The 24,993-nt window shown below is 44.2% G+C and overlaps 2 protein-coding genes across 5 annotated transcripts in view; both read right to left on the reverse strand.

Moving 5' to 3' along the window:
- LOC144720073 (guanine nucleotide-binding protein G(I)/G(S)/G(O) subunit gamma-2) overlaps positions 1-10,216 on the reverse strand; it is a 39,108-nt gene extending 28,892 nt beyond the window's left edge. Inside the window, exon 1 of the mRNA XM_078596539.1 lies at positions 8,996-10,216. The gene's annotated coding sequence lies outside the window, so the exon portion shown is untranslated. The remainder of the gene's footprint in view (positions 1-8,995) is intronic.
- Positions 10,217-20,039: 9,823 nt separating this feature from the next.
- LOC144720074 (FERM domain-containing protein 6-like) overlaps positions 20,040-24,993 on the reverse strand; it is a 31,471-nt gene continuing 26,517 nt past the window's right edge. For all 4 annotated transcript variants that reach the window (XM_078596544.1, XM_078596542.1, XM_078596540.1 and 1 more), the window contains one exon: positions 20,040-23,718. In XM_078596544.1, coding sequence (XP_078452670.1) covers positions 23,374-23,718 — 345 coding nt within the window. In that variant the 3' untranslated portion in view covers positions 20,040-23,373. The remainder of the gene's footprint in view (positions 23,719-24,993) is intronic.

Consider the following 24,993-nt stretch of genomic DNA (forward strand, 5'->3'; position numbering starts at 1 on the left):
TAACAATGACTTTGTCCCACCTATGAGATGTGGACTCGAGTCATGTGACTTGGACTCGAGTCAGACTCGAGTCATGAATTTGATGACTTGCGACTCGACTTGGACTTGCATAACAATGACTTTGTCCCACCTATGAGATGTGGACTCGAGTCATGTGACTTGGACTCGAGTCAGACTCGAGTCATGAATTTGATGACTTGCGACTCGACTTGGACTTGCATAACAATGACTTTGTCCCACCTCTGAGATGTGGACTCGAGTCATGTGACTTGGACTCGAGTCAGACTCGAGTCATGAATTTGATGACTTGCGACTCGACTTGGACTTGCATAACAATGACTTTGTCCCACCTATGAGATGTGGACTCGAGTCATGTGACTTGGACTCGAGTCAGACTCGAGTCATGAATTTGATGACTTGCGACTCGACTTGGACTTGCATAACAATGACTTTGTCCCACCTGTGAGATGTGGACTCGAGTCATGTGACTTGGACTCGAGTCAGACTCGAGTCATGAATTTGATGACTTGCGACTCGACTTGGACTTGCATAACAATGACTTTGTCCCACCTCTGAGATGTGGACTCGAGTCATGTGACTTGGACTCGAGTCAGACTCGAGTCATGAATTTGATGACTTGCGACTCGACTTGGACTTGCATAACAATGACTTTGTCCCACCTCTGGTGAGATGTAGTTGCTAGAGTCTCACGCAGCATACGTAACACATTTGCAGACACTGTTTTAACAGAAAAGAGATAAATCCAGCATATCAAAGATAATGCTTATTCAATGCATGTATTACAAAACGAATACAATGTGGGTTTACTGCCTCACATTGGATCTAAATGCGACCGCATCTCAATCCAGAACTGCGTCGACACTTTTCAAAGATACGTTTTATAGAGCGTCACTTTATTACGGACATATTTTAACACAAAAAATATGGCTCAACGGATAAGCTGCCAAAACATGCACTCAAAACGTAATCCTCTGTCCAGTTGTTTTCCCAAGGAATGTCCTGCATTGGGATGTTTAGCCAATACTATGCGTTTAATTTGTATGTGTTTGAGTGATTTGTTTGCCTTGTTCTTTTGCACTGCTATCATGTTTTTATATGTATTGTTGTTGTAACGTTCTTAACCCGCCCCGACTGTGAAAAAGAGCTTTATAGCTCATCGGATTCTTCCAGGATAAATATTTTGATTCTGAGTGTTTGGATTTCCTATTTGTGGGAAGAAACCAGAAATGAGCTTCGGACATCTCTCAGCCATCTTGTAGGTCCACCTCTACAACACGTGGTGGAGCCCTGGCAGTTACCCATTCGAGTACAAACCAGGCTTGAAATGCAGGTTACCCTTCAAATCATACCAAAACGACTTCGAGGTTTTGAGCTAAAAACGAATTGATCGCTTTTACAATTACTGCACCAGAAAATGAAAACCCCTACGGAAAATGGAATGGTCCCATAAAACAGTTCGGCATTAAATGAGGGATTTGTATTTACTGAAACACATGAACAACCCAACTGATGCTGTGTGTGTTAATAAATAATGTACCAGAAAAAATGGAGAACCCATAAATCATCGTTTGCGTGCAGATGTCCTGATGAATATTTAGTATTTTTCTTCAACAGGGATGGATAATTTCCAGTAGATATTTAATCGTGGGGGGGTGATTATATTATCGATGCCCGGCCAGGGATAACATCAGCGGCAAGTGATTTCTGAACTGGAAATTCACCAACCTGCGCTGACTAAGGTCAGTTGGTCAAAAAAACACCCACGATTGACGCACGGCAAGGGAAGCCTGCATGCAGCTGTGGATTGATACATGTATCCAAGAAATTAACATTCATAGCCATGTATTAATTGGCAACGGAAGAGGCTGCCAGGAAGGTTGACGAAAGAGCACAGAGTGGAGAGGTTAAGAACATTTGAGTGACAATTCGCACATCGAAGCAAGTGCTGCAGAAGACATATTGGAGAGAAATCCTTAATTACACAATGTTTAATATTGTGTGCAGTCTGCACTTCCAAAATTGACCATTTTTAAATTACTTAGCCAGTGTGAATTCCCCAACATTAAAACACCGACGTTCTATATGCATACACTATAATTGCATAATGAAAAGCATTTAAAATGCAAAATTAAGATCGATGCTTTAAATGAAACAATCTGAGCAATAAAATGTCATTTCCCTAGCCAACGCCCAGCAGCCTTCCAAAACAGGAAAATTAGATTTGTTTTTTTCCATCGCAAATGTATGCACACATTTGCAATAGCCCATCAGACATGCAGTGGCGGTGGTGGCATTCATCCCCATTTGGGGAGACCGATCTGTTCGCACAGTAACTTATGAACCCATTTCTCCAATTCGTTTGCTTTCAACTCACGCGTGTGTAACAACATCGTAATAAATAAGGCAACACTACTTACCCCAAAACGTGACAAGCATTTTTCACTTTTCACCACCATCTTAAATAGCCAACCTTTGGTTTTAATAACACATTGTACGAAATGTGTGACAGCGCTTCCAGGAACGACATGAGAAAATCATCTGATGGTAACACGGGATTGTACAGAACAACTGAGGCTTCTTAGCCTTTACACATTCGAGCAGCCTGTTTTATCTGCAGTAGAAACAGCCACTATACCAATCGAATGAGATGAGCGATAGCTATATTATGGAAGAAGTGATTAGAGTGTAAGCCTGTAGTGCGCCTGAGCATTAAGGCACAACCACAATGTGCCCGACTTTCTGGCTAGTAACTGGTATCCGGGGTATGTGACCAGTTTTTTTTCTTATTTTAAATATAAATATATAAGAGCTATAACACGTGTGTAGTGGCATCCACGGAGACACTAGAACTTGGAGGCAACACGTTTATTACAACACCCCAACAGGGTAACTACATAAACGTACGGGATAACGACATAGGTGGTAGCTAACTTCCACTAGCGACTAAACCACGATAGGCAACTACATAACCGGGTCAGTAACGTACCGCCTGACCCACGATGCCGAACGTAACGACCGAAGACCGAGGAGACGTAGCACGGCGGGTTGATTCCTGAAGACAGCCCGGATCGGCGCTCGGGACTTCCCTTTTATGCCCCTGAGCGTGGCCTGGCCCCGCCCTAGACCACGCCCCCTTCTAGATCCTACTGTCACGTGTCCATCTCGCCACCCCTTGCCCCCCCCCCTCGCTACCGTCTCCTGGTCACGTGCCCTCTCGGGTTCACCCAGACTGTCATGTCCTGAAGTGCCCTCTCTCTGGACGTCACCAGAAGCATGCCCCCATAGAGCCCGCTTCTTATGCCATACACACTATGGTGCCAGAGAGAGACGCTAACATGCACAGTAAAAGAGGGATGACATCATCATCCTCTCAGCCGACAAGGGCAATGCCACGGTCATCATGGACAAAACCATATACAATAACCAAATTCAGGACCTACTCAATGATGGTAGCTACACAAAATTTTAAAGAGATCCCACCAACAGCCTCGTCACAAAAACCAACATCATCACTTATTCGGCTTCATTAATTGAACAAGCCAAACGGTTTTCCTTAAAACCCTCTGCTGCTGGACTTCCCAGATTGTATGACTTACCAAAATTCAATAAAGAAGGTACACCCCTTCGTCCCATCATCTCCACCCACCTACAAAATGGCCCGGTTTCTGTCTGAGACCTTGCAACCATTCACTGGTAAAACCACCTCATCTGTACTTAACTCAGCTCACTTGGTATCCTTAATTAAGGACATCTTACTATCTCCAGGTGATTTGCTCATTAGTTTCGATGTAGTTTCTTTGTTCACCAAAGTTCCTGTGCCCTTCATCCTTGCAATCATTGAAAATTTAGTCCAACAAGGATTGAATGCTGATGTACTGGCCCTGGTCAGACACTGCCTCACCAATACATACTTCACCTGGAATGGAACAGCCTACAAACAAGTTGAAGGCACCCCAATGGGTCCTCCCTTATCTTCGGTTGTAGCCAATGTTTTCATGGAAATTTTTGAAATAGACGCAATCCAAGGCATCCACTCTATGTCCGTCCTTGTGGAAGAGGTACATAGGTGACACGTTCGTCATCTGGCCGCATGGCTGACCAGCTCTGCTCTGAACCAATTCCTCAACCACATTAATTCCATACACCCAGCTATCAAATTCACCATGGAGGTAGAAAAGGATGGCAAGCTACCATTTTTGGATGTTCTCATCAAAAAGAGACCAGATGGCTCAATGGGACACTGTCTACAGGAAAGCAACTCATACGGATGCCTACCTAAAACCTGACTCCCACCACCATCCATCCCAGCAGAATTCCCTCATCAAAACTCTACACCATAGAGCTCGATGCATCTCCGACCATCATCACCTAGCCAGTGAACTGAAACATGTGCACCAAGCTCTCAAGTTGAATGGATTTTCAGACCACACAATCTGTAAAGCTATCACCCCAACCGTTGGGAAAGAACCATCTGAGGACCCAATTAAAACCATCACCTTGCCATATATAGCAGGGTTCACCAAAAATATTTTCAAAATCTTGAGCAAACACAAGATCCAGGCTTAATTTAACACAGTACATACAATTCGTGATCTGATCCCATCTGTGAAGGATGTAAACCCTGACATGCAATACCCCGGCGTCTACAAACTAAGCTGTGTCTGCGGCAGTAGTTACATTGGGGAAACTAAGCGACATGTCTCGGACCGTGTTCGTTAGCATAAGGCAGATATGAAACACGGTATGACCAACACGTCGGCCGTGGCTGATCATTGTTTTAATGCGGTTGACTCACACGAAATAGATTTCTCTAAGACGAAGGTACTTTGTAAGCCCACTGGCTATCAACAAAGATTAGTTCATGAAACCATCCATATATAGACACAGACACAGTTTCAACCGAGAGGATGGGTACAAACTCAGCAATCATTGGAAAGACGTCATCAACCAGTTTAAGTCATAACTGGCTGTGATGTTCCCATCCTGCCACTTTCCGATGTTACAATTTTTATCTTTTTCCCCGTGGCTTCGGCTCTCCGATTTCACATTAACAGGTTAAATTTCTCGCGCCAACGTGGTCACCTCCGGACACCGACCGCGACGTGGTGGCGGCTCTCCGATCTCCCATTAACATGCTAATCTCTACACTAACATCGCCACCCGCGCACTCGTCGCAGACGCCGCTCTGCGATCTTACATTGACATGCTAATTTATCACATTAACATCGCTAGCCCCGCCCACTTCGTTCATGACCCTAGGACAACACCCTATAAGACAGTCTGCATTCAGCAGCTTCCCCCCTCTTCCCTCCTGATGACGATCGCTTGTGTTGTGATCGAAACGTCATAGTTTTTGGTTTATTTTATATTTATTTTTTTATTAATTTGTACCTTTCTACGTGACTTTTACCGAAAGACCCGAAGAATATGCACAGTACCACTCTACTTACAATAGGTGGCGCTAGATGCCATAGTGACTCAATATACATCACTACACGTGCAACTAACAAATGCCTTCCCCAACTCCACTTCATATTACAGAGAGATGGACTTAACTGTGACCAATAGTCTACTAAAGTGAATGTCGAATATCTCAACTTGTCCATACCGCACGTGCCGGTGATGCAAGCACTTTGGAACCCCCAAATCCGTTGCGCTATGAGTTAGCCAGGAGATGACAGTGCAGTAAATGGATTCTTGAATTTCATCATATTTGGTACTCCCATTTCTTCCCAAATATAAAGTTCTCATGAAGGGAATTGGCCAAACATTCCAATGCAAGAGCCTCTGTAAAAAGACTATCTAATTGTAGTGATTACACTGAGAAAACACTCTTAATTTTTTACAATGTCTGTGGATCAAGGGCAGGGTTAAGCAAGGAATGATAGTTTAAGGGATGGAGGAGGAGAAGTTGTATTAAAGCATGAGCAAAGCCGCTTTGAGACATGGGCAGTGGAATGTGGAAATCACGTGGACATTTTTCATAGGTTTAGCTCATACTCCGAATAATCCGACGAGTCATTTCATACAGTTTTCTAGAATACGATTTTCTAAGAAATTAAGAACAAATTACAGTCTGGCTTTTGTTATTTTTGTATCCCTGAACAAGATGATGTGACAAGATCGCAAGCACTCATTACAGATTAAATTTCAATTACCAGAAAAATATAGTCACTAATTAAGTTTTTGAGAAAGTAGTTTATGCCTCTCGAATAATACAGCAGACTCATTAGTAATGGTTGACAAGCCCGGCTTTTGAATATTCACGCAATTGTGCCATTACCCAAGTTGTATGTGGGTCAACACAGTAGCTGCAACATTCCTCTGTCACCCTCACGACGACGCTCGTGTCACAACGTGCACGGATTAGATTTCACTTTGGCCAAATCTTGGGAGGACAGGGGCACAAATTATTCATTTTAAAAAAAAACCACCACGCGGCAGTGAACGATATCGGCGTGAGCACCGAGCGTCACCTGGATATGTTTTATTTCCCTCTCTTCTCAAGGTGCAAGGAAGCTCCCCCCCCCACCCCCCAACACGATTTTCTGCACGACGGCGATTGCATGAAGCTGCGTCTGAAAGGAATATTGGACAGGTCGATCGCATCCATTTCAGCAAACCTACAACTGACGTACGGAAACGTTACATGCACAAGATTACACAATAATCATTCACGCCCTCCACCGCAGGTGCTAGAGATGGTCATGCAAAGCATGCAATCGTCCGTTTCCGGCCATCATCGTAAAGAAAGATGCCCCTTCATTTACCCAAGAAAGCCTCACCGAGTCTTAAGCCTCTTCTTAAAGGATGGTCCTGCACTCGGATGTTTCGCTAATTCCATTCATGAGCGTTGGGCATGTGGGAGTAAATGTGAGGACCACAATATAAGCTATAATGTTTACAAGGGGGTAAAACGCCAGAAGCTCTTAAGAATCCATTGCTGTTGCTGCCCTCCCCTGGCTGTCTGGCAGCCCCCATGCCCACCACGTCTGACGTCACCGCCAGACTTCGATCCAAGTGCTGACCAGGGTAAACCCAGCTTAGCTTCTGCAATCTAACAAGATCAGACACAATCAGGGTCGTTTGGTCAAATTGAGGGTGATTTGTGAGGTACAATACCGGTGTGCTGTTATATTATATTGCATAAAAAACACATTTGGATGAAAACATTGATCTGCTTGATTTCACACGAAGGAAAAACATCGGAACAATGAACTTAGTGGATGTGGCAGCTACTTTGTGGGGATTAGGATTTGAAGCGTAACAAAGATTTGTTCTGCGATTTTCAACATCTTCAACACATTTCTTAAACCTTGTGCATGTTATAAAGCATCCTCCAGAACAAAGACTCCGGTAAGTGCAAATTGAAACTCTTTACGTAATTTAATGATATAAATAAAATGTAATAATATAAATAATAGACATAAATTATCTTCTGCTTTGCGTCTCACCAAATTTTTTTTTTATTGTTTCGGCTTATTGGCCTTCTCGACTTAGGTATTCGAGTAGCATTTGTAAAAAAATAAACAAACTCTGTCAACAGGATTGAGTGCGCTAAAGAAATGTTACCGGTTACAGCAGTCAATTTAAACGATTTAATTCCATTTCACAGTTACACGTGACAAAGAATAATATTCCGTTTTTAGAAATCTGGTATGATTTGAAATATATATTTTTAGAACACACAATACAAAACTGGAGAATGAAAAAATATCCTAAAGAAAAATAAATGGAAAATGAAGGTTTGCGAGATGAAGGAGAGATTGCTGAGGTAATGAGGTCTTTGGGGAGATTGGCACTCAAAACCCAGCATGAAAGTGGCGTACCTTATCCTCTGCACCCCTGGCTCCAAAGCAAAGCTTTGTACCTATTACAAAAACTGTGATAATTACTTTATATATATAAAAATCCACAATTATTATAATCCTTAACCACATGTTGTGTCCATTCTGTATGTCCCCGGGACATAGCTGATGTATTTCATGAAGAAAAAAACAATATACTGTATATTAAAAAAAAACTGAAAATGGCTCAAAGTATTTGGGGCACATTAATGTCAAGTGTATTGATTCGTTGGCAATTTTAATTTTTTCATATAGGGCAGCAATAAAGACCAATGAATACAGAATGTTGTGGCTCTGTATACAAACCCACTCATTCTTCCACTGTAATTGATGATGCAGCCAGCTGATCCGAGATATATTGTTTTGCTGAGGACACATTTGTCATGTAGAATAACATGACAAGGATCATATCATCTATATATATACACACACCCTGCCTGTGAAATATAAATGAATACTGTAAATAAATGAGGCATTATTTCAACAAAGACTGTTAAGCAAGGCAAAGTGCCTTTAAGGGTGAAGCCAACCATAGTCTGAACCCTGCCACACACAAAAAATCGACAAAACAAATACAGTACACTACGGTATTTATACAGTCTATAGATACATATGACGTATACAATTGCTGCTGGTGTGATGTCGAGACGACAATAAAACATCATTTGCAAGGGAGCGACCTGTCACCACTACCGGCTGCTTGGACAGAAATGTAATTTCCTCACAATCAGGTGACGAATGAGAGCCCGAGAACACGGACCAACATTCATTACAATGTCCCACACAGACAGCTTTCTGTGAGTTCACTATATTTGTTTAAAATCCGCTACAGTACTATATTTGCCAATGCCGAGTTACGCCGTGGTGAGGAATACAATGGACCAACGTCGCTCTATTTTTACCGGTATCGTGAGAGGCGTGTGTTGCCCAATGGCTGCTGATTGGGCGAAACAGTAAATCATTCTTAGAGATGCATTCCAACGCACCCGTGGACAATCGCATCGCCCTGCCTCTGCTTATAATGACGAGGAGCCGACGTGGGAGAGGGGGTGTGGGGGGTTTGGGGAGAACCCACCTGGATAAAGATATTCATGGATTCCATCGAGTACAATAAAGGTTTAACCTACCCGGCACGTGATAGCCGCCTCCACGCTGTGCGCGGGTGGTGGTGGACGACGGCTGCCTCGCAGACGACACAGAAGTCGACCCCCCTGGAAAGTGTCTCTCTCGAAATTCACTCTTTTTGTCTCCTGCTCTTCCCTGCCGAGCTGGGGAGGCAGCGTCGGCTTCTCTTCCCCCGAGTCCCAAAAACGAGGAGACGCGGCGAACGCCCAGGTTGTTGTTTTTTTTAAAACGCAGGAGGAACGCACAACTGGTTATTATGTCAGCCGCACGCAGAGTATTAATTTCACTTGCCCCCTTGGCTCGTACGTAGTCGGGATGAGTTGATTCGCGCGTTCGTTCGTTCGTTCGTTTTCCTGGATGCTTCGAGCTCTGCGTGAAGAAGATGCGGGCTCTGTCGTATGCGAGCGACTAGGCAAGCCAGCAAATACAGGAAGAAAAAAACGTTTCGCGAGCCCAAAATTCCTGCTGTCGCTGCTCCGATGACAATTCTTGCCCCGACGATGTGGCTCACGTGCGGGTTGGTCAACCGTTGCCCAAACCAGCAACAACCAAAAATAACAGGTAAGAAAAAACAACAACACAAACGCTGTAATAAATAAACAAGCCTCGAGAGAGAGAGAGACACGAGACTGTTGCTGCTCTGGCCGCTGCTGTGTTGCAGTGCGTGTGTGTAAAGACGAGGTTCCCTCCAACAGAACGCGCAGGCAAGGCAAGGCAGCCCCTCTTCACCGCCACGCTCAGAGATTCTCTCCCCGGAGCAGCTGTGACGTGGAGTGGCTAAAGACGACGCTGCGATGGGGTGGGGGTGGGGAGGTGGTGTTGCGGAGGGATGTGCGCGCAATGGAGAGGTCTTCGTTTGCGACGCCGATTACGAGGCTGGGCACCCACCGCGGAGAATCCTCGAGACGAGAGACTCCAACGCGTGGTTCGGCTGCTTCGTTGAATGGAAGCTGTGTCGTCCGCTACCTCGCAGTGGTCTTCACAGCCGCTGGGTGGTACGATCCGCCTTCCTGCGCAATTTAAAATTCGGCATCACCCGAAATTGTTACGTCCTCGTGTTTTTTTTTTAACGCACATTTTGTATCGCATTTACTCCGATTATATCTCACACCGGCCACACCCCCCCACTCCACCACGGTACACATTCATCATCACCACTCCTGGGCCAGTCCCACTTCTGGATGGACGCCTGGAGCCGCCGCCTACCCTCTCAACGATCCTGTGATGTAACAAATCCACCGATAGCACGAGCACACGGAACTGATTTGATCGCTCCGTCTCCCCCGCGAGACGGTCACGCGGACACGTTCCGTTCTTCGCTGCCACTCCGTGTTTATTTTTTGACCATCGGGTATCGTCCCTCTTCGAGATGTGTCCTGCCCAAACGCACTTTCATTTCGAGTTTGAATATAAATCGCCGGTGGGTTTTAGCTGCGGCGTCCTGTGATGGGGCTTCTCAAGACTTTCGATTTGTCCACGTGTACGTGCGTGTGTGTCGGGGGGTGGGAGCGGTGGTGGAGTGATTAGCGCACTGCACTGCGAACCCGGCAACACGAGATCGATTCCAGGTCACGGTTGATATCAGGACCGGTCCCTTGACTCAGATTTAAAATCAGTACCTGCTACGGTGTGTATCACGGTAACCTAACGGAACTGGGGAGACAAAGGTGGCCTCGGGCGAAGTTCTGGCTACACCCACCCCTTCAGTGGGTCGTGCCGGCTATGATTAGGTGATCGCAGACAACCCCCTTGTACCCAGAGCCTGTGTGTGTGCTGGACTTTACGGGCAACTTTGTATTGCGTGTTAATTATAATACACGTGTTCACGAAGCACATTAAGAATTGCTTCCTCGTCCGTTACACTTACATGATCTTCCAAGAGCGGATGTCAGAGGCCCTTCAACTCGACCCATCGTTGTGTTCAACCAAGCAGGGCTTCATTTTCAGCCCCACTTCAGATCCGAATCAGAATCTTTATTGACACTGCAGAAGGAATCCGATGATCTATGAAGCTCTTTTCCACAGATGTCCCGATGGGGAACGCTACAGGTTCTCACTGATTTACGCACTGGCACGCTGACCACTCGTTATTTAAATCCAGTGACATTTATCGTGCAATTTATGTACTGTAATACACAAATATAAGAATGTAAACTCTTCAAAACAACCACGTCAGTCGAACCACTAAATGTTATACAAATCGATTCACGTTCTAATTGTATCCACACACCCTGACCCAAATCTTGTTGGGTCAGGGTGTGTGGCCCATTATGTACACAGCCATGTAATGCCATGCATTATTTGTTGTAGAATTATGCACAATTTGTTTTACATCCCCTCCGTTTCATGAAAAAGGTCGACAGAACGAGTGCTGCCCATTTCTGCCCATTGCTTTCCGCTACTGCCCTCTGATGCACATTATACGTACAGCAAGGCACGAATGAAAATTCCTCATGAAACATTGCCAGATATCATCTTTCCCGTACCGCCCTCTGTGGTTAATTTCTGCCCATTGCTGCCGAATGCTGACAATTGACGACCATAATATTCACAGCAGTGTAAAACTGTATAATGTAACTACAGTGTTTACTATCAGCCCGAACGTCTTTTGGAGTTGATCGTCTCTTCCCTCCCTTCCTTCCCCTCCTTTCCCTCCCTTCCCTCCATCCCTCCATCCAGCACAATCTGTTTCGAATATAGCAGCATCTGCCCATCCGTCCCGTCACTCTCTCGCTCCTTGCCAGCAAGCAACACTTTTTTTTCTAAAATAGTAATGATACAGTACGATGTAGACACCATTAGAGAACATCTTAGCTGGGCTGACCGACTCAGGTGGCCGGGCTCTTCACCCAGTGCGCGATCCACTGTGCACCACCCGCTCCAGACTCTTATGAGTCGAAAAATTCACGAATCAAACTTGCGTTGCTTTTCATATTCTTTGTGTCTTTCGGTAAAGTCAAAGAAAATAACAAAAAAAATACGACGTTTCGATCTCAACACAAACACTCGTCATCAGGAAAATGGGGGTTAGCTTCTAAATGCAACCGTGTATAAATGTTTGCAAGGTTTCTGCGTTGCTTTAATAAAAAAAACTGTTTTGTGAAATAGAGCAATCTGTTTTAAGAGCATTACGAACGCTTAAATTGACTGTTTTCCGTGTGCCACTACGCATGCATGGATGTGTTGGCGTTACAAGCCTCCCACCATGGGGCTGAGTGATCGTTTTTAATTACTGACGGTATGTTTGTTTGATACTCACCAGAGTAAGTCGGCAGTATGGTTATTGAATGTAAGAGGTAAAAGGTAAAGATGCAGCCCTACAAATGCTTGCTCACGCCACTCACTGCTGGTCTACTCTTCCACGCTGCTCAGATGTCTTGGAAGATGTGGGAGTGCCAACACTTCACCATACCACACTCGACCAACCGCTCAACGTAAATGCGATGTACCCATTAATACTGACATCTGGACATAGGCGGGAGTATTCGACGAAATGTGTCCATTGTTGCAACTGCCGCGTCTGGAGATCGAATCGAACTGGTGACCGCTTGATTTCAAATCCATTGCCTAACCATTACACAATGCGGCAGCATCCCTGCCGCATTGTGACGTGGGCCCCTCGTCGTCGGTGTCGGTTTGTATTTCCACGCAAGGTAATTTTCCCAATCGTCATCTCATTACGTAACCCCTTCGGCACGAGAAAACTCACTGTGCACTTGAGGTTGCAAGCTCCTGCCCCACGACATATGTCGACCCAATCTGTGTCACTCTGAACTTGTAACGGGGTCATTTGCCCAACTATCCCTTTCAAAAGAGGGTTTCGTTGGTTTTTTCTCTCTCACTCTCTCTCAGCGAGGTCGGTCTCTCTCGGATATAACTACGCATCGTGAATCACGTTACAAAGCTGAAGGTGCAGCCTTGCAGTGGCTCGCTCACGCTACTGTTGGCAGAAGGGCCGTGTACGTTACAGGTAACTTTTTAAAGGCCCCCCTCGATACTCTTTGGTTCTTTCGGTAAAGTCACGTAGGTATCAAATGAATCACTTGTTTTATTTTCTGCCCACGTGACTTTACCGAAAGAACCAAAGAGTATGCATTCCTGCAGTCACGAAAGCTTCAAATCAAGATTGTAACGAGTTACTTGGCAGCTCTGTGTTGAGCCACTTCTGGATTAAACCATGTAAGGGTGCGAACATTGATCATTGCATCGCAAGACCGAAAGAGACGACACGGGTTTTGCGGAGGCCTTCATCCAGCAGTAAATGGAGAAAGGCCAATGATGATGATTAAATACAAACATTGTAGGCCTTTGTCAATACACTTTTGGATGAATTCCCTCCCCGTGTCGTGTCGGTCAGGACGGGTTGGTCAACCATCGGAGAAAGAGACGAAGCGTCGTCCAATCTCACTCCCGGTGACACTCACCTCTCTCTTTGGTTCTTTCGGTAAAGTCACGTAGGTATAAAATAAAATCAATCAAATCACGACGTTTTGGGCGCAACACAAGCGTCCGTCATCGGGTGGGACAACCACAGCAAGAAACAATTGCTGAAGTGGGCCTTCGAGTGGACCTGACTTTACCGAAAGAACCAAAGAGTATGGATCCCTGCAGTCACGAAAACTTCGAATCTAGATTGAACTCACCTCTCTCTTGCATAGCCTGTACCAGTCGCACAGCGGCTCATCGTGTGACAGGACACGAGACACTCGGTATCCTCACGGCGGTCGGTCTAAGTGTTGCTTTTGTGAACACTGCAATTGTAGCCGTTGAAAATGAGCCTTTAAAAAGGTCACTTATATGCCTGTCTGCTGGTTCTAAAGTGGCCCTACGCGCGCATGATACGGCTTTTATGGTAGCCGTGTCGAATGCGGACACCAGAGAAGAGCAAATGACCACCGACAGTCCTCTTCGCAACCACTTAGTTTCGAAGTGCGTTGATGTGGCTGCTAATATTGCGGTCTGTTTTCAGTTTTATTACATTTTGTAAATGCGTGGCTTGCAGAATTGCACGATTATCTCCGTGCGCAATAACGCTTATCTCGACCGGAATATCCACCGAGGAGAGATGGAGCAATGCAGGAGCGAGATGGATTGTTGCGTTCCGTCGGAGTGAGGCTTTCATCCAGCAGTTGAAAGATTTTGGTTTTTTTAGTGACCAAATCACCCGCGAAGCACCCGATCGCTTTTTATATCAGAAGCTAAGCAGTTGTGTCAGGTCGAAGAGCGACGCGGTGGTCAGCAGATGAGAGTGCAGACAAATCCATTGCTGTGCTGTATCCCGTTCCCCAGGTCTATGCTCCGAAGACGAACATCCCCCAGTTAAGTCTTAACAGACTATTGGGGCAATTGGTGTTAGCGAGCACCAATGAAGGCCGAAACGGCACACGTGGGGGTTGGGTGATTAGCACCACGCCCGGCCGCCTTTGTCTCCCTCGTGGCAATGTTTTTTTACACATTTGAGGCTGAGTCGACCTAGGGGAGGCCTCAGACCGGTTCAGATAATCGTCACTGGTGTCGCCGGGTTCGAAGCACAGCCGACATTCTGTAGGTTTTAGTCTGTTGTTGAAAACCTGACTTTAAATTTAACTCAAATTAATCTTTATTGGCTTTGATCTTATACGCTTTAATGTTTTGTTTTACGTAGCATTCTGGGATTTTAATAATTGTTGTAAATGGTTTAACCCAATTAATCCTTCAAAAAGAAAGTCTCAACAGGCCTTCGCTTGAATTTAAATCATTACTTTTACTCGTGTTTCAATTTAAAGTTGCTATTTTTTTCCCATCCACAATCTCATTTTCTGCTTCCTAAAGAGGGGTCTCCACCCCAGCGTCACTTCACCAGCACTGACCATCGTGGTGAAGTATGGTCCAACAACAACAACAACAACCATTACCGACACCGCGTGGGGAAGACCTAATCCCGCCAATGGGCTCAACAAAGTGAGAGTAGCGCTGAGCTCAATATACCCGGTCACGTGTCAGATCGATATCTATCCACGGCTAAAATCAATGACGAATACAATTCTTGGCCCTCCCCCCACCTTGCCCATCACCAAACCCCCACTGACCACCCTGGTGAAGTATGGTCAAACAGACGTCACGATCTGCACCGCGTGGGAAAGTCCCTCATTCAGCAGTGGATTGACATAAGGGGCCGTCCATAAATGACGTCACGCGATTTTGGACGATTTTTGACCCCCCACCCCTCGTCACACGGCGTCACAAAAAGTCAGACCCCCACCTCAAATATGACGTCACAAAGCTCTGCACCCCCCCCCCAAACCATATTTCCATTTTGAAAATAAAACATGCTTCAAATCGCTTTAAACTATTGTCATTGTAGTGCGTATTTAATGTGGCTCTACACTGATGTTGTAGGAGAAACATTTATTAAAACGTCTATTTCATTAAGTAGAACGTGTCTATATTTATTTAAAGTTGCGCATTTTTACGTGACGTCACATTTCTCAACCCCCCCCCCCCTCTTGTCAAACATCGTCACAAATGTCTGACCCCCTCCCCCCCTAGCTGCGTGACGTCATTTATGGACGGCCCCTAAAGGGGCTGTGCCAGAGAGACCCCCCCCCCGTGTTGCTCTCGCTTGCCCCTAAGCCGCAATACCCCGCCCTGGCCGCTAGGTGTCCCTACAGGATTGTCAGTGGAAGCACAAATAAGCGATGCAAACGATATCATGAACACATTCCTCCTGCGGAGGGAGCTGGAAGGAACGTTGGGTTGCTCGGTCAATGGCCAGCGTCAACGGCGGCGTGGTGTATTCCGCAAATATGCCCGACTGTGAGGGCGGGCACAAGCCGGCGTGAGTAGGTTAAACGTTGAGTTTTATAAGGCCACCATGGGGTGACGAGCCCCTCCCCACCCAGCCCCACCCCTCCCACCCCCCACCCAGCCCTACCCTCCCCACCCAGCCCCTCCCCACCCAGCCCCTCCCCACCCAGCCCCTCCCCACCCTCCCCTCCCCACCCAGCCTCTCCCCACCCAGCCCCTCCCCACCCTCCCCATCCAGCCCCTCCCCACCCTCCCCTCTCCACCCAGCCCCACCCCTCGCATTTTTGGATGCACGACGGACGGACGGACACAATAATCCCCTGTGGGCTGGTGTAACCAGGAGGTTCCTACCAGTATAATAATTCCCAATTTACCCATGAAAATAACGCTGAGTCCAAAGACTGTTCATTTTCTCACGAGGGTCCTGCAAAGGGATGTTTGGTCAACACCTGTGACACGCACTGTGAGTTCTTAGCCAAGCAAAGTTAAACAAGCAAAGCCAATGTTTATATATATTTTATAAAATTGCACGGATGATCTCGTGCGGTCAGTTTCCCGTCAAATTTACAAGGGAGATCCGTAGTGCTTGAGCACCATAGCAATAACAAAAGAAAGTAAAACAAATCTCACATCAATATGGGTACACTTTGAGAAGGCGATGGATTTTATTTTCTGTCAAAATGGTACTTATAGTGGAGTGATTAATTATTTAATCTGTCAACGCTGTCCACTGACCCACTTAATCACACGTCCAGAAGCAACGTGTATTGTGGCACAGAAATCATACATGTCCGGAGAACTCCTTATAGACGAGTACATGATATAAATTACTGATACCAATGATATGCAGTTTATGGGAACGAGGCCGACATTTTGATAAACATTTACATTTGACCAACTTAGGAATCCATACTCTTAGGTTCTTTCGGTAAAGTCACGTAGGTATAAAATAAAATACGACGTTTCGGGCGCAACACAAGCGTCCATAATCAGGTTGGAAAGCATGATATGCTGCTGAGGCTGCTGAGTATGGATTCCTGCAGTCACGAAAGCTTCAAATCAAGATTCAACTTAGGAGTCTTGTGCCGCTTATCCGTTCTACTATTTACACTATCAACGGATAGGCGTAAGTTTTGTGTTACGGTATATGCGTTGCAACACTGTTGCATTTTCCTTACGAGACTAATTACAACAGTCACAGCACGCTTGCTGTATCAAGTAAATGAGAGATCCAAGAGATACTATCCCGTATATATACTGGTTGAGGGGGGGGGCAGGACAGGCCCCCTTTTTATTATTATGGTAAGGTGCGGCTTGAGACTACGGCTAGTCTACATAACACGGAAGCTTGTGTTGCCTCCGAAACGTCGTGATTTTTATTTTATTATTTTATTTTACTATTATTAATTTTAATTTTTTACCTACGTGACTTTACCGAAAAAAACCTAAGAATATGAATCCTTGCAGTCACGAAAGCTTCAAATCTAGAATTAATTACAACAGTGTTGTGCCAGAAATTGTGTTGTTATTGTTGTTATGGTTGCAAACACCTGAGGTCCAGGACTTTTTGAGGCATGGGTTGGTGTATTGCATGAATTTGTGAAACTCCCAGGAGATGGCAGTACAGCCAAACAAAAGAGCTGATAAAACCACGTCTTAAGCATTGTGACTTGTTTATACGCTCCTGTGCACGCTAGATTTTCTCCGACTACGCCCTTACCGCACGCAACACGCCCTTTATGAAATGTTTAAAATGTCATCAATTCAGGTGTGGACAATTTCACACACAGTGATCAGTCGACATGCATTGTCTCCACTTCACATCGTTGATGTAAAGAAAGGTAGCTTCTATACAAATCCCCCTCGTGCCTATTTCCGAGCTGGTTGCTTTGCTTCATAAACCCAACGCATTCACGTTTGAGTTTTTTTTGTTAATTTACAAGGCAAATATAGAGTATTAACGCTTCTGCTGTTCAAGCCATACTAGATTTCAAATTAGATGGCAGCATCTGTAAAACAAACAATTTTAAATGAGCTCATCTAATTATGGCACAGTTTGTCTCGACAAATCTGTCAGCACACCAAGTGGAAACACAAACGTTGCAGTTTAACTAGTGGAAATGTAGCTTTGTACAACGCACCGTGCGCACTTTAGGTAAAGTTGTACAAATTTCAAAAGGCACATTTTGTGTCCGCGTTTAACCTTCTGGTCAAAACGTGAAAGGCTGACTAACTTTCCGATAGCCTTGCCAAAAAAGAACAAAGTACGTTTTTACGACCTTAGTGTGCCCAAATATCCAGCTGGGTTCAAAGGGTTTTTTTTTAAAAGTGTGGTTTGGAAATCTTTCATCTTCTCTCAGATAGGAAAATCATTTGTGACATCGCCAGAAACTGTTGGAGGTGAATTAAAAAAATACAACTCAAAGCTTTCTCTGGCATACCAAAGTGTGCACTCCATTGTCAGTAGCACTGCAGTTGAGACAGCGTTTAGGTAAGGGAGCAGCCCTGCAAGTGCTTGCTCACGTCACTGCAAGCAGAAAGGGCCTACACCAGAGGGAGCTCTCGATATCCGTCGAGAGAGCATGTTGCCTACTCTGTCATCCTGGCCAGACGTCTTGGGAAATGTAGGAGTGCCCACAATTTACCGCACCAAACGCTACCTGCCGATTGTCTGACTCCAGTAACACCCAATTACACATCCGGGAGTCCCAACGGCGATTTAAGAAACTATCCCATACTTCAACGTCCGCACCAGGAGATCGAATGGGCGTCTTCTGCATTGCAAGTCCAGTGTGTTCACCGTTACACCGTGGCAGAATCCCTACCTGGAAGATGGAAGAATGGTAAATGCGTAATCATTGGGCAGTGTGCACCCCGTGTCTGAAAGTCACTTTCAGTGAGGGGCCTTCCCCGCTTAACCATTGTTAAATAACGTATCCGCTTGTAAATTGCAGTATTTGCTTTATTTCAAGCGTATACACATGATACGCAAGTAATGGCTTGTTGTGCGTTCTATTATGTATCATTCACCCACAAACGAGATGGAGACATGAAATCAGATCTCGTGCAGGTGCTGGGTGCATTGTACATCACAGGATCCTGACAGGTGGAAACAGCTTGGGGAGGCCTGCATCCAGCAGTGGATTGAGCACTGCAGAAGATGACGATCAGTAAACTATAGCTTTGTACCATTTGTAAAATGTATCGCTCTCAACGGCTGAATTGAAGACCCATCTTAGTTTAACTTACACGTGGCATCGTCATCTACAGACTTGGCAGGGGTAGTCTCCTGAGCCACGGGGGGGAGGGTGGGGGGAGGGTCCGGTTATTAATCAGACCTGTTTCAGTTCTTAAGCGATGCTGATAAAGAATGGCATTCATACATGAATTTGTAAAGGTAAATATAACACACCTTGTGCATGATTTTTTCGGTAAAGTCACGTAGGTAAAAAATAATACAATAATAATAGATTAAAATAACTAAATTAAATCACGACGTTTCGGAGGCAACACAAGTCTCCGTCTTCAGGTGGGACCGTCACAGCCAAATTTACTGTATCAAGTGAAGGGAAATCCAAGAGACAAGATCTTAAATACTGGTTAAGGGGAGGAGCTTATCTAAATGTGGCAGTCAGGGACTGGGAGCGTGGGCGGGGCTAGAAGGGGAGGTGGGCGGGGCTAGAAGTGGAAGGTGGGCGGGGCTAGAAGGGGAAGGTCCAGAGGTTAAGGACCTCCGCAAGAATAACGGCCGGTGTTGACTTACAAAACAAAAAAATATATATAGCAGCACTGTTAAACGCTGGGGATGTCAACAACTCGGTAAAATAGACTAGTAGCTGTCAAATAAGATGGTACAAATATGCGTAGTTAAATATTTATTTTTTACATGGTTAATAACATCTTTCCAATGATTGCAGCCACATTGACGTCTATGAATGCATACATTGAATCAATGGCTGTTTCATTTACTGCTGAAATCATGCGGACTCGTGCAGTTACGCTTTGTGGTGGGCATCATCGCGTTCCCTTCCATGGCTGCCACTCCACCATGAGTCTCAAGCACCAGATATTATTCATTCGAGGGATGTGTCCTGCTTTTGGTAAACTAAAGTTAATCATGAAAAGCTAAGGTCATATGGGCAGTCAAAATACGTTGTATTGCCGACACTCGATGTTCAGTGAAAGTGTCAACAACAATAAATACTGGAACCACAACTGTGCTCAGAGGGTGAGAGGAGAAAGATGGACCGTGGACGAGACTTAAGTTACACAGGATAAGTTTATTTTAAGCACCGTCTCTCCATGGGAAAGTACACGCGGACAGCAAAGCTTATTGTTGGTCATTTCTTTCTACACAAAACACACAACTACTGTCATATTATAACGAAACCCAGTGACGTAGCATGGTTGGCATGGGCCCTTATGCAAAGGATGAAATGGGCCCCCCCCCCAACTCCTGTCCAATGTCTCCCCCCACTGACAGCTCGGTGCCTGGGCCCCCTGTTCCATGGGCCACGGTGTCGGTTCATCGGCTGCACACTCCACCGAGTGAGGCAATAATACCTTCACATTGATTTAACAACTCTTTTCTTAACTTTTAAAAATGCAAATCCACTGCAATTGCAAGAACCTGATTGTATACACAATGCTTGCATAGTTACATGACTGCATAGTGGACGCTGACAAAACGATAACAGTAACAATTGCCAAGTGTATTAATAATTGCAAAGTGTAAATGAATGAATAATAATAGAACACTTATACGTACAAAAGTGGTGCTGTAATACAAAGGTAATTTACAAATTTTACATTTGAAATACAATTTGTTCTTGTTGACAAGTTGAAAATACTGTTACCAGAAGCCAATGCTCTGGGAAGAAAAAAAAAATGCTCACATGGTTACGTTGGTCACATTTCAAAACTTTGTTCAAATGGCCGTAACCCACACACGCACACAACCCGGCATACACAGGGAGCCTCCAAAAGTAGGGTTTGCCAAAGCTGGCAATTCCTACTTTTGAGTCGAGGCTCTACAGAGATTTCCCTCCACTCAAATTACCGTAGGGTTATCTTGGTTTCTCCTGCTGTCTGGCATTCGTATCTGATGGGCCACGGAATGAATGATGAGTACAATATTGTTCGGTAAAACAATTCCAGAAAAAGTCAAGGCTGGGGGAAACATGATGAGAAAGAGAAACCGGTGACAGTGTTAACAAAACATGTCCCTTCTTTACTTTCAAAGCTGAATAGCGTCAAAATGTCAATTCCATCGATTATAATTATTTTTTGGAAAAAGAACGCATCCACAAGTAGTGTGATAAAAATCTACCACGATACAGGGCAGTTGCACCAACACGTGGAGGCCTGCATCCAGCAGTAGATGGACAAATGGCTGTAGGTTATTGTACAAAACAGTGTAATGTTAACGTTTCAGAAATTACACTCATTATAATTACGGATGGATAGCTGTCGGCCAAAAACATCAGGCATCTTATTTTAAAAAAGATAGTTTTTTTGCCAAAATAATTACTGTAATTTACAAATTAGATTTTTTTTTCATAGCTTGGTGGTGTCTTGTGAAGCTATAGGTATTATTTTTGTCATTGATCCAGTCTTAAAAACATTGTGGCGAGTATTTATAAAATACATTACCCCTTTGGGAGCCAGATCATTATTTCATACGCCTTTATTATTCGAGGCACATGAATGCTTCTTTTAAACTGACTGTACCGCATTCATAGCATATTGTTTCATAAAGTTTAAATGTACACATTAGGAAGTGCTGAATATTTTGGCACACGCTGGTAACAGTATAGGTATTTCAAGCAAAATGTACAGCATCTAACAGCTTAAATCGATTTCTATCAGGATTTAATAAATAGTATTTCGTGTATAAATAACCATGCAGTTGAAATGTGCACAACTGATGAAAATGCTACAAGTGACCTATAAACAGAGCACAGCGATGAATCGATCATGGCTGATTTTGATTGTGAATTAAACAGTATGGGGGGGCATTTTTGTTAGCAACTGTAGTCTGTGCTTTTGAAGCGCTGCAGAATAAAGGTTGGAATGCAGCCACTCATTGGATGAGGTGGCAGTGTGCTTCTTTCTGCCAGACTGCAATGGCATGGAATAACATGGGATTTAGGAATGTGTCAAACCTGACTGCTCAAATGAAGGTCAACAATTCATCGCGAGTGAGGTGCAGAGTTCAGCACTACGCGCTATTGACAAAATTACCTCTTGTGTAAAGGCTTTAGACACATTTGTCACCCGAGGTCGTTACCTGCGTTCAAGGAGTGTTGTTTTCTTGGAATTATCTGCACCACGTGTCATTACCTACACACGCCACTAGGTGGCGCACATATGACATTGGGAAACAAGATTCTTTCACGATTGGCAAATTTGTAAATACCACAGGAACATTCCACGAATGCACAATACACGTAATTACTTCTGTAAATAAATTTCTAATGTATCATCTCAATGTTTCCCTCTACATTTCATTGTATTTACAATTGACGGTAGAATAATACTTGGCACGAATTAAGTTGTTCGTAAAGTTTCTAAATACAACAATCCCTTGATTTTGGGTTGATGAATCCATGTCAGGCAAAGGTTGCTGTAGGTTCTCAGCTACATCCCACAAACAAGCAGCCTCGTGAAGTTACATTTCAATTGTGGGATATATATATATATTTATTTCGGTACAAATTAAATACTTTTTACTGGGTTTTTTTGGTAGAAAATAACGCTGCATGAAATAGCGTTCAACTTGGCCATTCTTCTGACAATTTGAAGCAGAACCCATCATTGTGCTACCATATGCATCAAAGCACACATTATTTGTTGCTCCGAACAATTGGGCAAATATTTGACACTTCTAGTGCTTAAAGGAGAAAAAAATCCTCTCAGCTCTCAACGCCAGCCACTCTAATACAGACATGCACATCATGAAAATAATTAAGATTAATGTCATGGTATCTGCATGTAAATAAATACAATTAATATCAATACGTACTTTGTCCAAATATAATTAAGCGTACATACTCCGAGTTCATTTGTAATTGCAAATTAACACCACGCGTTGCCCATACATTTTTTTCCACATTTACGTTCTCCTTTATAAATATTATTAGACATTAAGTGTGTTTATACTTCACTTGCAAGTTAAGTCTGGCTTTTATATATTACCATACAAATTTGTCAAAACTGCCAGAAGAGTTGCGTTCTACACTAAAATCCTATAATTATTATAAACACCGGAATGTGTACACACTTGCTTATAATAGGCAAGTTTGATTTTATTTTATTTTCATAAGATATTGTAGAAAAACTCATCTTTGTTCATCACATTTGTTTGTTGCTTCACAGCACCATCCCTTTAATACAGCTATTCGAGAAGCAGTGGAATTTATGTAGAGGTGAAGCCCCTGCAATTTCTCGCTTATGCCACTGGTGGTGGAAGGACTTCCACGAGAGGAAGCTCTATAGAGCCTCTCCGGAGGGTATTCTGGTCTACTCTTCCACGCCAGTGGCCTTTAAACACAACATAAATCCACAACGCGTCATCGTATGCTAATGAATAAAGTCAAACCACGAACTCAAGAAAACCATCGCCACCAATTAAGTCGAGCGAGAGGCAGTTGCTGGCGCGCTTGACGAGGCACGGCCGGTGCAAGGGTCCGAAGCCGTACTTGTCCGAAGGCCTCTCCCCCCTCGACGCGGCGTGGTATCCGCCGCCACCGCCACCCCCATGGCAGCCGGCCGCGGTGACGCTGCCGCCCTGCAGCGAGCAGCCAAACGTGTAGCTCTGGGACACATCGGGGTCAACGGCCACCGCAAGGGGTCGATCGCCCTGGTAGAGCCGCACGTCGTCCAGGCTCTGGCTGTGCCGGTCGCTCGAGACGCGTGGCTTGGGCGCTCGTGTCACCACCTGTCCAGGTCAGGCCAGAAGGCACCTTTTTCGTCAGCAGATGCCTCCTCCGTCAAGCAATCGTACGCTCATTTGTTGTGTTAGCTTGAACTGCGTACCTCCAAACTTCAAGATTAATATTCATTTGTTAGACGATTTAGGTAATGAGTCTCAATATTAATAAGAAAAATGAGCTGCGGGGTTCATGGAGTGCGTTAAGTTACATTTCTAGCAAAATAAGAAAATTTTGCACTTATTTGACGAGCGAAACTTGATATTTAAGGGGGTCGTGGATTATTGGGTATATTTTTGTAGTTTTAGTGTATGCATTTTGACCTACATTAAATGGATGTGGTATCCGTTTTTCAAAATAATCTATATCTATTTATACTTTATATTTCTTTGTCGACAACAAACACAGATGTTGAACATTTCTGCAGGGAAGGTAAAAATGTTCGAGATCTCCTTCAGAACCAGATTTCTTGTTCACTTTTTAAAATCCTCAATTTAGCTTTTTCTTGCCTTTGGCAGACCCCCTCTTAAGATAATCTTTCTTAAATTCTTAAAATATCTCATTTTCTGAATAAAATCAATGGCATTGAGTTATGTTGGTCTGGTTATAGCCGCTCAGAAACACAGCTGGCTTTTGGCACAAGATCTGAGCTCTGTGGAAACAAAACATTTGAGCACAAATAGTATCTGGCTTCAGAACAAAAGGCTAATAACATCTGTTATGTGGTTATATTACGAATCAGAGTCTTGGCCACCATTTTGGTTTACTGCTGAAGTATGTTGTAAATTATATTTCTGGAATTTAAAATCTGAAAAAAAAATCAATGCCCACCACTGTTCACCAACGTAAATCAACATTTTTATGGCTAAATATAATTTAAAAGGTGCTGAATGTACCCATTAGAAGCATGTGGCTTTGGGAAATTAATTGTCTCAAGATTGTTCACAGTACAGTGAATACAATCCTCTTTTCAATCAAAGTGTTTTCATGTAAGTGCATACTACCAAATAGCCACGGGATACAAATAAAAAAACCAGAGTGGAAAATACCACAACTACGAGATCAGTGGTGAATAATATTTGATCCGGTCCATGGCACACCTTCGAATAACCTGAACTGACCAGCATGGTGAAATATGGTCAAACAACTCCAACAACCGACATGGCCTGGCAAGGACTTCATCAGCAGTGGGGATTTACAAAGGACTGTACTTTATCATTGTCATCATTGAACCACTTGTCAATGCAGAATGCAAATCGACAACTTGTGTAGTCACTTGACAG

The sequence above is a fragment of the Lampetra planeri genome, chromosome 7, assembly GCF_965212315.1.
Source record: "Lampetra planeri chromosome 7, kcLamPlan1.2.h2, whole genome shotgun sequence".
Taxonomy (NCBI): Eukaryota; Metazoa; Chordata; class Hyperoartia; order Petromyzontiformes; family Petromyzontidae; genus Lampetra; species Lampetra planeri.